Consider the following 16,608-nt stretch of genomic DNA (forward strand, 5'->3'; position numbering starts at 1 on the left):
AGTCTAGCGTCTGAAGCAGAGTCTAGCGTCTGAAGCGGAGTCTAGAGTCTGAAGCGGAGTCTATAGTCTGAAGCGGAGTCTATAGTCTGAAGCGGAGTCTATAGTCTGAAGCGGAGTCTATAGTCTGAAGCTGAGTCTAGAGTCTGAAGCTGAGTCTAGTGTCTGAAGCGGAGTCTAGTGTCTGAAGCACAGTCTAGAGTCTGAAGCAGAGTCTATTGTGTGAAGCGGAGTCTAGAGTCTGAAGCAGAGTCTAGAGTCTGAAGCGGAATCTAGAGTCTGAAGCAGAGTCTAGTGTCTGAAGCACAGTCTAGAGTCTGAAGCAGAGTCTATTGTGTGAAGCGGAGTCTAGAGTCTGAAGCAGAGTCTAGAGTCTGAAGCAGAGTCTATTGTGTGAAGCGGAGTCTAGAGTCTGAAGCAGAGTCTAGAGTCTGAAGCAGAGTCTAGAGTCTGAAGCGGAGTCTAGAGTCTGAAGCAGAGTCTAGAGTCTGAAGCAGAGTCTAGAGTCTGAAGCAGAGTCTATTGTGTGAAGCGGAGTCTAGAGTCTGAAGCAGAGTCTAGTGTCTGAAGCTGAGGAAACATTAGAACATAGAAAAAAGTCCAACATGGGCCTTTAATTTGTCGTTTTACGTAAAAACACCAAAAATTTCAAAAGTTTCTCCAATAAAATCCGTATAATTTAAATAAAATCATTATTTGACTAAGACTTCATCAGCCTGCTTTTGTCCATGGACCTATAGAATGTTCCACAGTACGATATTTAACTTGTCTCCATATCAACAAGCACATGACACTACCAAGTCACTCACAGCTCAGATCTGTGGAGAGGCGACCACACTCACAGTAAGAATCTGTGTTTTTATGGCACTTTGGAGCAAAAAACGGTTGAATACATGCAAGACAGAGGAGTTTAATGCCATACTGTGAAACATTCCAGGCACAGGATTAACATCTCCATGGAGACAAGCATGTAGCAGACTCACCCTCCCAACAGAAAGTTACATAGCACAACTTTAAAGGCTGCAATTATTCAAGTAAAATGTCCAGTGTTTTTATGGGAAGAAGCAGCTCACCCTGTAGTTTAGACCTGCAGACATGTTCTGAAACGTCCCCGAGTGTCAGATGCCCTCCCTCGTGTGTCAGATGCCCTCCCCGTGTGTCAGATGCCCTCCCCGTGTGTCAGATGCCCTCCCTGAGTCTCCATGGTGTCTTATTCTGTGTAAAGTCATGGGATTCTTGTATAAGTTTAAAGGTCAGATTTCAGTCTGAATCAGGACTAACCCAGGACTGAAGCAGGACTGAAACAGGACTGAAGCAGGACTGAAACAGGACTGAAGCAGGACTAAACAGGGCTGAAGCAGGACTGAAACAGGACTAAACCAGGACTGAAGCAGGACTGAAGCATGACTAAAACAGGACTGAACCAGGACTAAACCAGGACTGAAGCAGGACTGAACCAGGACTAAACCAGGACTGAACCAGGACTGAAGCAGGACTGAACCAGGACTAAACCAGGACTGAACCAGGACTGAAGCAGGACTGAACCAGGACTGAAGCAGGACTAAATCCTTGCCTCTGTCTGAAGTCCAGTCTCTCAAACGTTGCTGCTCGTGGGTTTAATTAATAAATGTGACCTTTGACCCCAAACTTGATTTTACAACATAAATCACCGTTTTAACAGAAATTTAACAAAATACACGGATTAAAATACTGATACTACGATGATAAAAAGACTCATTTTTAAACAGAACATTAAACGTGAGACGAGAGCCTGATCCTGCCGTTAATGACTCCGTGACTCAGCCCCGTGTTTGGTCTGGCACAGATGGGCCCAGTTTGGCACACTACACCAGGGACGTCCTGTTTCTCCTAAACACGACCAAATCTGGACTTTTATTTTGATTTTCAAGTCATTAAAAAAAACATTTCCTCGTCGAGAGCAGATGTTTTGGGTTTAGAAGCATCTGCAAAACAGACTGAAAGGATTCAACGGATCTGTGTCCAAAATGTCACACAAGACTAAACCAGGACTAAACCGGGACTAAACCGGGACTAAACCAGGACTAAACAAGGACTAAACAAGGACTGAACCAGGACTAAAGCAGGACTAAACCGGGACTAAACAAGGACTAAACCGGGACTAAACCGGGACTAACCCGGGACTAAACCGGGACTAAACCAGGACTAAACAAGGACTGAACCAGGACTAAAGCAGGACTAAACCGGGACTAAACAAGGACTAAACCGGGACTAAACCGGGACTAAACCGGGACTAACCCGGGACTAAACCGGGACTGAACCGGGTCTAAAGCAGGACTGAAACAGGACTGAAACAGGACTAAACCAGGACTAAACCAGGACTAAACCGGGACTAAACCAGGACTAAACCAGGACTAAAGCAGGTCTAAATCGAGACTACACCAGGACTAAACCGGGACTAAACCAGGACTAAACCAGGACTAAAGCAGGTCTAAATCGAGACTACACCAGGACTAAACCGGGACTAAACCAGGACTAAACCGGGTCTGAACCAGGTCTAAACCAGGACTAAACCAGGACTAAACCAGGACTAAACCAGGTCTAAACCAGGACTAAACCAGGTCTAAACCAGGACTAAAGCAGGACTAAAGCAGGACTAAACCAGGACTAAACCAGGTCTAAACCAGGACTAAACCAGGTCTAAACCAGGACTAAAGCAGGTCTAAACCCGTGTTAAGAGAGGAGGGCATAGGGCACCTGGTGTTTACGGGGGACGCAGACACACGGGCATCTGGACGCACATGTACGCAGAGGGCTGGGAGGGCATCTGACGCACAGGGGTATGAATGCAGAGTAATATTTAGAGTAAAGTGTGTTTTGGGTAAATATGGGCCTGACTCAAACAGATGTGTCCACAGCAGCTGGTCCTGCTCTATCATCAACTCCCACAGGACCAGAGCCACGACCGGAGCCACGACCAGAGCCACGACCGGAGCCACGACCGGAGCCACGACCCGACAAAAGAATCGAAAACCGGACACGAATCGATACTGCAACCGATATCGAAAGCAGACACTCATTAGACCCGGTATCGATACTAAAACGTCACATTTACAGGACAGAAATGAACGTTCAGTCCGATTTTGAGCTTCATTTTTCCACAAATATAAGACGCACAGACGCCCACGGACCACAGGGAGAACATGCAAACTCCACTCAAACTAGTTATTTTTAAACCCGCCCGGGACGTTCACATCCGAGAGACTGAAGTTTGAACTTTAAACCGACCCAGGAATCCCACGCGTTTCAGAACATGTTTGTAGAGCTCGAAAACTACAGGGTGAGCAGCTTTTACGCGAGAAACGGAGACACGGGGAGGGCATCTGACGCACCCGGGCGGTTAAATCTTACTATATTATGTTAGTCAAAGATGTGCGGATGTTTGATGACTGTGATACGCTGGTGTCTCGTTTTGAAATGAACCCGCGATAGACGAAATCCGCGAAGTATCAGCTTTTTTTTAATCATTTTTCTTCAGTTCGACGGTTGGGAAAAAAAAAAACGTAACTTTTTTGTTTGTAAATATTTTTCTTTCATTTTTCCAGAGCGTTTAGAACGACGCTTCCGACATTAATCTGAGCAAATACAGCGCCGAGGAACGAACCCTCATTGTGCAGTGGTACGTTGAGTCAAATTTACGTTTTAATCCGCCATTTTAACGACATTAAAGGAAAAAAAAGTGGTTTTCACAGACAGGGGGCAGTATCTCCACAGACCTGACTCGTCCCGATTTCTTCCTGTGGGTCGATCTTAAAGAAAAGGTGTTTGCGAATAAACCTCAGACGACTCAATAAACGACTTAAAACGTGACATCGAGGGTCAAATAAGAGACAGAAACCTGGAAATGCTGAAAATGTGACGCAGAGTGAGATCAGACGGTTCAGGACCAAACACAAAATGGTGGGATGGTTAATAGAATAAATACAAATAATATAAATAAATGAAATAAACTTTAAAAAATTTAAATAAAAAATCTCAAAAATTACAGAAAACAGACAAATAATAAAAAAAACTAAAAAAAAAACACTGAAAGACATAAAACAATTAAATAAAAGTTAAAAAAAGTATATATCACAAAAAATGACAGAAAACAAATAAAAAAAGAAATAAAAGTAAATATATATATATATATATATATCTCACAAAAAATACAGAAAAGAGACAAATGATAATAAAAAAAATGAAATAAACTTTAAAAAATGAAATAAAAGTTTAAAAATGGTGGGATGGTTAATAGAATAAATACAAATAATATAAATAAATGAAATAAACTTAATTTTTTTTTTTATCGAAAAAAATTACAGAAAACAGACAAATAATAAAAATAATTAAAAAAACTGAAATAGACATAAAACAATTAAATAAAAGTTTTAAAAAAGTATATATCACAAAAAATGACAGAAAACTAATTTAAAAAAAGAAATACAATTTAAAAATATATATATCACAAAAAATACAGAAAAGACACAAATGATTATAATTTAAAAAAATGAAATAAACTTTAAAAATGAAATAAAAGTTTTTTTTAAATGTTGGACACTTAAAAAACTTTATTTTGACTTTTTTCATTTTTACTTCCTGTAGTTTAAGTCGTGATAAGTTCAAGTGTAAGTGAAGAATTATAACTGTTTAAATCGCCACAAATCAAAAGGTTCAGCTAAAACTTGGTGAGTATAATTTAAGAATCGACTGAAGACGTAAAGTGTCAGTGACTTTTGTTTTTGTTTTTGTCTGTAAAACCCTCACCACACACTTTATACACTTTTCTCACATTTCTCTCTCAAACTTCAAACCTTCGCCTTTTTGAACGTTTCATCGACACTGTGGGTTTTGTCGGGGAGATAAGTCACAAACGTACAGCAGGTCGGAGGACGGGGCGAGTTTAATCTTTACGTTTCTGTATTAAAAAAAAAATAATAAAAAAAAATATTCCATCCAATTTGGAGCAATTACAGCTGATCGTGGATTAAAGCAGGATTCTGTCACTTTAATCTCACAAAACACAAAAGCCAGATCCAACCGAGGGATTCTACTTCACTCATTAAATGTCCCAGAGGGGGGCTTTATCAGAGCGGACCCTCCCCCCCCGTGTCCCCCCCCGTGTCCCCCCCGTGTCCCAGAGCCCGGGGCAGGATTCACACTGAGCAGGTCAAAAAACTGCATGACAAAAGAGATAAAAATCAGGCCCAAAGGCACAACGTCAGGACAGGAATTTACCACACACACACACACACAGAGGGAGGGCATCTGACACACGTGAAGGTTTACAGTGAGTCATCCATCACTCCGTCTGTGGCTGACCTCTCGTCCTCTCTCCGGTCTTATCTGCAGACTGTCATCCCTCCATCTCTGACCCAGGACGGAGTTTGGCCCAAAGGCACAAAGGAAAAACTGGGACTGTTTCTACGGAAGAAGGAGCGAAGAGGGGAGAGAGGGAAGAGAGAAAAGAGGGAGAGAGGGAAGAGAGAAACAAGGGAGAGAGGGAAGAGAGAAACGAGGGAAGAGAGAAACGAGGGAGAGAGGGAAGAGAGAAACGAGGGAGAGAGGGAAGAGAGAAACGAGGGGAAAGAGGGAAGAGAGAAACAAGGGGAGAGAGGGAAGAGAGAAACGAGGGGAGAGAGGGAAGAGAGAAACGAGGGGAGAGAGGGAAGAGAGAAACGAGGGAGAGAGGGAAGAGAGAAACGAGGGAAGAGAGAAACGAGGGGAAAGAGGGAAGAGAGAAACAAGGGGAGAGAGGGAAGAGAGAAACGAGGGGAGAGAGGGAAGAGAGAAACGAGGGGAGAGAGGGAAGAGAGAAACGAAGGAAGAGAGAAACGAGGGAGAGAGGGGAGAGAGAAACGAGGGGAGAGAGAAACGAGGGAGAGAGGGAAGAGAGAAAAGAGGGAGAGAGGGAAGAGAGAAAAGAGGGAGAGAGGGAAGAGAGAAACGAGGGGAAATGAGGGAAAAGAGAAATGAGAGAAACGAGGGAAAAGAGAAACGAGGGAATAGAACCAGGAAGAGAGAAATGAACAAGAACAAAAACAAAGACTAAACCAGGACTAAACTGGGAGGAAACTAGGGACTAAATTAGGACTGAACCAGGTCTAAACCAGGACTAAACCAGGACTAAACCAGGACTAAACCTGGACCTAACATCGGGCTAAACTTTGAGTCCCTCTCTCTGCAGAGTTTCATTGTTCACGGCGTAAACACAAAGACCAAAACCCTAAAGTCTGAATTACACAATAAATACGATCAGACTAAAACAAATAAATCACAACACTTTTATTTTGTTAAATGAAGCTTTAAACTGTCAGAAAACGCCTCGTCCTTGTGCATAAATTGTCTTTGGGTATAATTTCACGTGACATTATATATATATACAATAATCTTTTTTTTTTTATGTAATCGTGACGATCGCCAACAAAGATAATCATCATTATATCACCAAAATGTGCAGAAAAACACCTCCTCCACTGGGGAGTCCACGGGGGGGGACAAAGGGGCTGTTGTCCGGGGCCCCAGGGTCTTAGGGGGCCCAGAACTCGACCCTCTTCCTATTAAAGTGTATTACACGGGGCCATGTGAGGTTTATTGTCCGGGGGCCTCCAAATTTCAGTCGACGGCCGTGTTCATCCATAATATTCTCTGTTAAAGTTTTAATTATTCAGATCTATAAAAACTTTAATCGTTATCGTGATGTAATCGTTAATCGTAATTATTTTAGCCATGAAAATCGTCACAGAATTTCCATATCGTCCCGTGTCCGTGTGATGCAGCTCAAGATCAGAGTAAAGTTTATCAGGAAATGTTCATTTTTAGTATCGATACCAGCTCTAATGAGTATCTAGTTTCGATATTAGTTTAAGTATTGATTTTCGATACTTCGGGACGCACTAATATTCACTTTAAAGGAGGATCAGTCTCATCTGGTCCCTCCTCTTGAGAAGCGTCTGGACAGGTCATCAGCCGCCGGGACACGCCTCCCCTCGGCCTCTAATCACCACACGCTCTTTGTCATTTTGCTGTAAAGTCGGGCAGGGCATCTGACTTACCCACACTTCAAGAATGGGAAAATACAGAGCCACAGTGTAATCAGCAAAACAAGGAAATAACTGGACTGGACTCGAAAAAGGTTAAAACCACAGTCCAACGGATCATTAGACCAGGAGGGATTACGACGAAAAAGAGCAAAACGGAACAGTCTGAGGATCAAAAAGGACTGAAACAGGACTGAAACAGGACTGAACCAGGACTAAAACAGGACTGAAACAGGACTGAAACAGGACTGAAACAGGACTGAACCAGGACTGAACCAGGACTGAAACAGGACTGAAACAGGACTGAACCAGGACTAAACAAGGACTAAACAAGGACTAAACAAGGACTAAACAAGGACTAAACAAGGACTAAACCTGGACCAAACCTGGACTAAATCAGGACTAAACCAAGGCACAACTCTTTTCCTCAGTGAAAACACCTTTAATTAAAATCATGCAGGACAGATAAATGTTCCCTGGTGTGACATTAAACTCAAACGATGGACCCTCTGTTAGAAAAGTTCCGTAGTGCACCTTTATAGCCGGGTTGCCTGCTACTGGCCTGTGATCATATGTAAATTAAAATTCAATTCAATTCAATTCATTTATTTTTGTAACGCCCAAAATCACAACAACAGTTGTCTCGAAGGGCGTTCATGTTTTGGTTGATGGGGGAAACCGGAGTACCCGGAGGAAACCCATCCAGACACGGGGAGAAACATGAAAAACTCCACACAGAAAGGCCTGGTGACCCGGGGATCGAACCAACCTTCTTGCTGTGAGACATGAGTGATGGCACTCAGTCACCGTGCCGCTAAAAAAGGATTATGCATGTTCAGAAGTCAGGGGCATGTCCAAGTCACTTCAAAACCAGATGGATATGATTTGGATTATGATTTTTAAAACAACTTTACGCCACGTTTTGCCTTGAAGTTTATTTTATGAGTGAAAATTGCTAAATTGTTGTGTATCACTCCCTAGTCCTAAACAGTTTATCCACGAAGCAAACGTGTCCTCCAGAACTCACCATGTCCTGCACAAACCCAGGACTTAACCACCAACCTGTGCCAATTTACGCACAGTTTACGCACAGTTTACGCACATTTTACGCACAGCCACAAAAGAGCGAAGAACTTTTACAGCTAATCGTAAAACCACAACAAGAAACCGGGGCACAATGTCTGCGCAAAAAGTGTAAAAATGTTCTTCTCTACCTGTCCTGCAACAGCGGATGTAGCTCCAGCCAATCAAACGCGGCCAAACTCGGACAAAAGCGCGATCAGTAGAACCGCAGCGACAGGAACGGATAGCACTTTGCACAAAACTTCAACAAAGAAATCAGCTCTGCGACTTTTTTAAAGCTTTAAACATCAGAAAACAGCGAAGATCCAAGAGCAACAAGTGCAAAAAGCAAAAAAAAAACCCGGCGCAGGAGCAGGAGAAGCGGATCGGGTTTCTTACCTGGCCACTGCGCAGCCACGGGACCGAGCAGGAGCAGCAGGACGCAGCCGAAAATGTGCTCCAAACCCGGGCTACACCTGCGGACACACCACGCACAGTTAGTCCGGTTCTCTGGAGCTTATACACCGAGCCATGCCGCGCTATACCGTACCTCCTCGAGCCCATCCTGGTGTGTCCGTGCGTGGAGAGGGGGAAGACTCCGGTAAAAGTGGGGTCCGTGCGTGGAGGGAAAGAGAGGAAGAAAGAGAGAGATAGACAGACCCGGGAGGGAGACAGCTGATGGAGCGGAGTGCGCAAGAGCGAAGCCGACTGGAGAGTGGGCAGGAGCGGGGAGAGGTGAGGCGCAGAGGCGGGGAGAGGAGAGAGGGGGTCCCGGAGAGGGGGGGACTTCCGCCTGACGCACGGCTCCACGGGTCCACTGGGGCCAGAGCGCAGCGAGGGGCCTGGACACGAGGGAACAGCGCCCTCACGCGGCCTATTTTGGTATTTTACACTCTGATTTTTGAACATTTTTGGAGTTAAAGATAAAGTGACCTCTGGGACAACTGGCATGGGCTTATGTTTGTATATTTAGAGAGCCGAGTGTGTTTTTTTTTTTTGCAAAGTTCTCGTCAGGAGTCGTCTCTGTCATGAATTAAAGCTCCACTGCGTAACATTTTAACCAGATCAGACTACACTAAAGCGGTTTATTAGCTCTAAGTGTTTCCATTGCTCTTAAAAACAAAAAAAAAGTCTGGAAAAGCAAAGATCCTTACTGTGTTCGGGCTTGGCGCTCCACAGACCTGACCAGTAGCTTGCAGCTCGCTGGAGATGTTGTTGTTTTTAGCCTGGAATGTTACGCAGTGTGGCATTAAACTAAATATCGTAGTCCTGGATTGTGTTGTTTCTTTTTGATCACAAAGACGACAAATATTTAAATGACAGAATTTTGGGGGGAAAACAGTAAAAAATCGGCTCTACGTATCGGCCCCTAAAATATCGGTGATCGTGCATCGCTGGAATCTAAATAATCGGTATCGGTTCCCGGGAACGCGGTTATAACAAACATCTGCACGTTACTTTATTTTGTCTCCACCTTTATTAAACATTATTTCACTGCTCTGACTCCTGCAGGCGACGGCAACGTCTGACCTACTTTTCCTCTTTCTGTAAACCTTGACCTTAGACCATCCCTTCTTTCTCTCCTCCTCCCTCCTTCCTTCCCTCCCTCTCCCTCCTCTTCTCTCGTCTCTCTCACCTGTGTGCGTGTTTGACATTTGACAGAGTGGGCTAAGTAAACTTGGCCTCCCCCTTCCTCCTCTGTCCCTTCCTCCTCTCTCTCTCCCTCATTTTCTTTCCTCTCCTCTCTCTCTCTCTCCCTCCCTCTTTCTCTCTCACCTGTGTGCACATTTGACAGGTGACGGAGTGGGCTGAGTAAACCTTCCCCCTCTTCCCCTCCCCCCTTCTTCCTCTCTCCCTCCCTTTTCTTTCCTCTCCTCTTTCTCTCTCTCATCTGTGTCCAATTTGACAGGTGACAAAAGGGGCTAAGTAAACCTGGTCTCCCCCTTCTCTCCCCCACTTTTCTTCCCTCTCCTCTACCTATCTCTCTCCTCCTCCTCCCCCTCCCTCACCTGTGTGCTCATGTTCTACAGGTGACAGAGTGGGCTGAGTAAACCGTCCCCTCTCTCTCTCCCTCCTCCCCCTCTCTCTCTCCCTCCTCCCCCCTCTACCCCCCCCCCCTCTCCCTCCTCCCCCCTCTCTCCCTCCTCCCCCCTCTTTCACTCCGGAAAACCCTGGTTTACTTTTGAGCCTCAGAATGACTCTAACAAATGACAGTCCTTCTGCATGTTTATTTTACAGAGGCCGAAATGCCCGGGTGAGACTCGGGTGAGACTCGGGTGAGACTCGGGGTGAGGCCTGGGTGAGGTAATACTACTCCTAGGCTGTGATGTCCGAAGTATCAAGTCAGATACTAATCAATATTTTAAAAAAGTATCAAATCTAGATCCTAAGAGCAGGTATCGATATAAAAAAGTCACATTCAAGACCATCACTTCTACTGTTTCCTTTTTAGTCCTGTTTCAGTTCTGGTTTAGTCCTGTATCCACTGAAAAAAAAAGACAAAAACATATTAACATGTTTTATAAGTTTCACTCCTCTTCCTTTGCTCTCTGTGCTAAGCCCCTCCCCCTTCAGAGCACTATCACAACACAATCCGCTGCGTCGCACAAATGAAACTCCTGCACATCACACCAGGTTTGTCACGTTGCTGGGTACAGTTTTGTGTTATTTATTTATGTTTTTTGTGTATTTATGGAGGACTGTCGTGTGGAGCGTGGGTGGTGTAGACTTGTGGGCGGAGCCTCGTACAGAATCTGACAGCCAAACATAAGGAAGGACTGAATAGGGACCGGGAGAGATCACTAAATTACACAAACATGCATGGATGATCTAAAACCGTAAAATGAAGTTTAAATTATCGCACACATGAATCTGATGCACTTACACATGATGACCACTAGAGGGCGATGTTCTCCCTCTGCAGAGTTGTTTTATATTGTGACGTTTGTTTTTATCCATTTCCATATACATAATATTACAATATACATTTGAAATATTGTTCCCCAAATAAAAACCTGCAGCAGATTTAGAGTCTCCTCTGCACAGCTCACCGCTCTGTTACACCTTATGACATCATCAGGTGCTGCGCAACAGTGAATTTGTTCTGATCCTTTTAATGAGACGATTTAGTGATTAGATTTTTTGTTTCAGTCCTGTTTCAGACCTAGTTCAGTCTTGGTTGAGTCCTGTTTCAGTCCTGTTTCAGTCCTGTTTCAGTCCTGGTTCAGTCCTGGTTCAGTCCTGGTTCAGTCCTGGTTCAGTCCTGGTTCAGTCTTGTTTCAGTCTTGTTTCAGTCTTGTTTCAGTCTTGTTTCAGTCTTGTTTCAGTCTTGTTTCAGTCTTGTTTCAGACCTAGTTCAGTCTTGGTTGAGTCCTGTTTCAGTCCTGTTTCAGTCCTGTTTCAGTCCTGGTTCAGTCCTGGTTCAGTCCTGGTTCAGTCCTGGTTCAGTCCTGGTTCAGTCCTGGTTCAGTCCTGGTTCAGTCCTAGTTCAGTCCTAGTTCAGTCCTGTTTTAGTCCTGTTTTAGTCCTGTTTTAGTCCTGTTTTAGTCCCGTTTCAGTCCCGTTTCAGTCCTAGTTTAGTCCTGTTTCAGTCCTGTTTCAGTCCCGTTTCAGTCCCGTTTCAGTCCTAGTTTAGTTCTGTTTCAGTCCTGTTTCAGTCCTGTTTCAGTCCCGTTTCGGTCCTGTTTCAGTCCTGGTTCAGACCTGTTTCAGTCCTGTTTCAGTCTGGTCTCACATGATCCAGTGCCACAAAATTAGACTGAAAAACACCTCATCTGTAAAGTGTGTTAAAGACGAGTATTTTATTTTGTACTAAAGTGTGAGACTTTTTAGAGTTTCCCACGCGCTGCCTGATCTGAGACTTTAGTAAAAATGGACGCAGCTCTTGTAAATGTTTTTAGTTTTGTTTTATTTATACACATTTGTGAAGAGATTGTGTTTGCATTGTCCATATTTCTCCAGAAGAGGGCAGAGTTTTACTACTTTCCATTTTAAAGTTTATGCTTCAAAACCAGTTCAGGTTCATCTTTAGTTTTAGTTTTTATTGTGTGTTTTTTTCTCTCTGTAAACCATCTGAGTCTGTTGAAAAATGCATTTTAAAACTTATAATTATAGTTTGTTACTGATCAAATTTGTGTCTGAGGAGGCGGGTTCAGTTTCACAGGCCTCACTTGTGTAAATTTACGACAGGAGACCAGGACTGAAACCAGACCTGGACTCTGAACTGGTTTCTCGCCTCTTCTCTCTGATCTGGACTGGACCATGTGACCGTAGTCCTGGTCCAGACCTGCCCCTAATCCAGGTCTGGAGTCTGTTATCAGAGGGAAGTGTGAGGAGGAGCTGATAAACTGCACGAGGAGCTATTTCAGACCTGGTTCAGTCCTGGTTCAGACCTGGTTCAGTCCTGGTTCAGACCTGGTTCAGACCTGGTTCAGACCTGGTTCAGACCTGGTTCAGTCCTGGTTCAGTCCTGGTTCAGTCCTGGTTTAGTCCTGGTTTAGTCCTGGTTTAGTCCTGGTTCAGTCCTAGTTTAGTTCTAGTTTAGTCCTGGTTCAGTCCTGGTTCAGTCCTAGTTTAGTCCTGGTTCAGTCCTGGTTCAGTCCTGGTTTAGTCCTGGTTCAGTCCTAGTTTAGTCCTGGTTTAGTCCTGGTTCAGTCCTGGTTTAGTCCCGGTTTAGTCCTAGTTTAGTCCTAGTTTAGTCCCGGTTCAGTCTTGGTTTAGTCCTGGTTCAGTCCCGGTTTAGTCCCTGTTCAGTCCCAGTTCAGTCCCGGTTTAGTCCTAGTTTAGTTCTAGTTTAGTCCTGGTTCAGTCCTGGTTCAGTCCTGGTTTAGTCCTGGTTCAGTCCTGGTTTAGTCCTGGTTTAGTCCTAGTTTAGTCCTGGTTCAGTCCTGGTTCAGTCCTGGTTCAGTCCTGGTTCAGTCCTGGTTTAGTCCTAGTTTAGTCCTGGTTCAGTCCTGGTTCCGTCTGACAGGAGGGGGAACATGATTCTCCCCAGACGCTTCCTCTGGTGTCACATGATCTCACTAAATTAGACTGAAAAACATCTCCTCATGTTTAAACTCCACTCTCCTCAAACATTTAACATCATCAGATTTTAGGAAAACGTTTGGTCAAGTTTATCATTTTACTTCCTGGTTGGACACGGGCAGCGAGTTACCTAGCAACCGTAATGTTAACGCCTTAACTTTAAGTCTAAATTACTCAATAGATATGATCAGGTGTTTTTGACTAAAATAAAATATGTTGTGTTTTATTTCATTTTGGTTTTGTTAATTGCTCTGAAAAAAATAAAAATAAATAAATAAACAAACCAACATGTGTCTTACATACATTATATAAAAAGACACATACATTTTTTTCTCACTGTCTGACATGAAATCAGACTAAACTCTTCCTGTTTTAGGGTCAATTACGATTATCAAAATTATTTCTATTTGCTAAATGCCAGAATTATTACTTCCTACAAAGTCAGAAACATTTTGGATATATTTTATCACGAGCTTCTCTCAATAGTTGGCAGGATTTTTGCTCAATTCCTCCCGACTGAAGTGGTATAACTGAGCCAAGACTGTAGGCCGCCTTCCTCGCGCGTGTCTTTTCAGGTCTGTTCGTGCATTTTCAGTCGGATTAAGATCAGGGATTTGTGATGTCCGCTCCAAAAACATTGACTTTGTTACCCTTTGAGCCACTTTGTCACCACTTTGTCCATTTGGAAGATCCATTTACGCCCCAAGCTTTAACTTTCTGGCTGATTTCTTGAGATGTTGCTTCAGTATTTCCACATAATGTTCTTTCCTCATGATGTATCCCATTTCCTCCGAACGTAACGATGCTGATTATGGCCAAACAGTTCCATTTTAGTTTCATCAGACGTCCAAAAGTTTCGGTCTTTGTCCCTGTGTGTATTTGCAAAATGTAAACTCAGACCAGCAAGAGAATAAAGTTATCGAAAATAAAGTTAAGAAAGTTCAAGTAGCTTAAATAAAATAGGTCAAATACGTCATAAAATAGACCATTGTCCATCAGTCTCCTCCGTGCCGTGTCTCCTGTCCAGTACAGAATGTGTTCAGACAAATTTACATAAATGTTGTGTCGTAGTGTGACTCTGAAGTGCTGTACGTTTGCGATTTGTTTTCTCCCCGACAAAACCCACAATGACGATGAAACGTTCTGCACCGACAAAGACGCCTACGAAGGTTTGAACTTTGAGAGAGTTTAAACGAGAGAGAAATGTGAGAAAATGTTAACGCCTGTGTGAGAAAAGTGTATAAAGTGTGTGGTGAGGGGTTTTACAGACACAAACAGAGAGAATAATGTAAAAAATAAAGCTGATACTTCACGGATTTCCACTACATATTGAAAAATTATTGGAAGTTATTTGATATATTTATTTATTTATCTTTATTTATCTTTTTCTTGGGCGCCCTGTTTAAAATACAACACAAACTGAAAAAAAACAAAACAACTGCCGGCAAGTTTGTCATCAGATTATTAAACTGCGACTGTCGGGAACGTGTCCAGTTTTGCTTTTCCTCGGAGTGTTTTCCATTTTTCGGAAGTAAAACAGCTAAAAGCCTCTTTCCCGTCGCAAACAAAAGAACAAATGTGTGAATAAACAAAACTATGGTGATGTTAAAAGGGGAAAAAGACTCACTTTGTCTCACATACCTTTAATTATAAACAATATTCTTGATTTTTACCCTGTATTTTCGCCATAATATTCACGTTTTTTTCTGTATTTTATCGCCTGCACAGCTCTGCGTCCGTCTCTTTTCCTCCTCGATCCTCGCAGCTGTCAGTCCGATTATCCCGCAGACTCGTGGTTGTTTACTCGTTTTCAGCGGTCGGCCATGTTGTTTGTGCTGTTATGAGTTTGTTTCTAAATTTACCCCCCGCTCCATCATTACCACTGTCAGCAGCTGCCCCGGCTCTATTTCTGCACCCGGGATCGGACTGCCATCATCGGGCATATCTCCGTGCCCCTCTCTCCCCCTCGCGCTCATACCTCCGCCGCTCCAGGACACGTGGGGGTAGGAGGGGGGTGTCCGACAGCGTGTCCGCGGCGTAGTGGCCCGTCCCTGGGGGGGGAGCCGGGGCTTAGGTCTGCTGAAGGAAGAGCTCAGCCGCAGAATTATGGACTCGAGCTCAAAGTGGGTCAGACGTTTGACTCGAACGCCGAAAGTGGGACAGGGCCAGGGGTCACGAAAGGTCGCGGCTCGGAAAGTTTGAACGGGGCCAAAACGTTTAACGAGGAGGTCGGACACTTTCGTAGTCGTATTACCACGCGGCGGGCTTAATGAAATACGTTTCCTCTTCAGACATTTGGCTTTAAACCTGAAACGTGTCGATATCTGATCAGCACCGACTTAGACTTTTCACCAAACGCAGATTTTTGTAACTCGAGTGCGATTTGAAGACGCTGGACTGAATTTTGTCTTAAAAAGCTGTTAAATGGTTTGCAGTGGTCCAAACTTGTCCCTCACTCACCTCATCCGCTCAGAGCATCCTAATTATTCACAGCAATGCGTTTATAAGCTTTTACGGCCAAGCTATAAACAACTACCATGCAAACGACGCACTTACTACTTCTCAGACAATAAAACCGGGACTAAACGAGGACAGAACACCCGTCCTTCAGCGTCTCTGGGTAAAAGGGGTCAGTGCGCGGCCCGTGGATCCAGATCTCGGGTGTAGAGATCTGTCCAGGACTGAACCTGTGACCCTGTGGAGAGAGTGCAAACCACTCTGCCACAGAGTCACTTCTGATTCTGGCTGATTCTGGTAAAAGGTCCAGCGAAGTCCCAGGGTCTGGTCCACTGCTCCCGACAAGTTTAACCTGGTCTAGTTCTGGCTTAGTTCTGATCTAGTCCTGGTCTAGTTCTAATTTAGTCCTGGTCTAGTTCCGGTTTATTCACGGTTCAATCCTGGTTTAGTCCTGGTCTAGTCCTGGTCTAGTCCTGGTCTAGTCCTGGTCTAGTCCTGGTCTAGTCTCGTTCTAGTCTCGTTCTAGTCTCGGTCTAGTTCCGGTTTAGTCCTGGTCTAGTCCCGGTTTAGTCCCGGTTTAGTCCTGGTCTAGTCCCAGTTTATTCCCGGTTCAGTCCTGGTCTAGTCCCAGTCTAGTCTCGGTCTAGTCCCGGTCTAGTCCGGGTTCAGTCCTGGTCTAGTCCCAGTCTAGTCCCGGTTTAGTCCTGGTCTCGTCCCGGTTTATTCCTGGTTTAGTCCTGGTTTAGTCCCGGTCTAGTCCCGGTCTAGTCCCGGTCTAGTCCCGGTTCAGTCCTGGTCTAGTCCTGGTCTAGTCCCGGTCTAGTCCCGGTTCAGTCCTGGTCTAGTCCTGGTCTAGTCCCGGTTTAGTCCTGGTCTAGTCCTGAGCTCTGATGCAGAACACAAACTCCTGTAGAGTAAATACTGAACAGATTTTATTGAGCGGTTCATAGACTCTGAATCTTTGCTCTTTGCTCTTTCTCATCGTATCCATCACAGATCTGGCCGTTAG

The 16,608-nt window shown here is 44.2% G+C and overlaps 1 protein-coding gene across 1 annotated transcript in view; it reads right to left on the bottom strand.

Moving 5' to 3' along the window:
• col18a1a (collagen type XVIII alpha 1 chain a) overlaps window positions 1-8,832 on the bottom strand; it is a 107,160-nt gene extending 98,328 nt beyond the window's left edge. Inside the window, 2 exon segments of the mRNA XM_055230588.1 lie at window positions 8,517-8,593; window positions 8,668-8,832. Coding sequence (XP_055086563.1) covers window positions 8,517-8,593; window positions 8,668-8,681 — 91 coding nt within the window. The 5' untranslated portion in view covers window positions 8,682-8,832.
• Window positions 8,833-16,608: the final 7,776 nt, after the last annotated feature.

This window comes from Periophthalmus magnuspinnatus, chromosome 21 (genome assembly GCF_009829125.3).
Source record: "Periophthalmus magnuspinnatus isolate fPerMag1 chromosome 21, fPerMag1.2.pri, whole genome shotgun sequence".
NCBI lineage: Eukaryota > Metazoa > Chordata > Actinopteri > Gobiiformes > Gobiidae > Periophthalmus > Periophthalmus magnuspinnatus.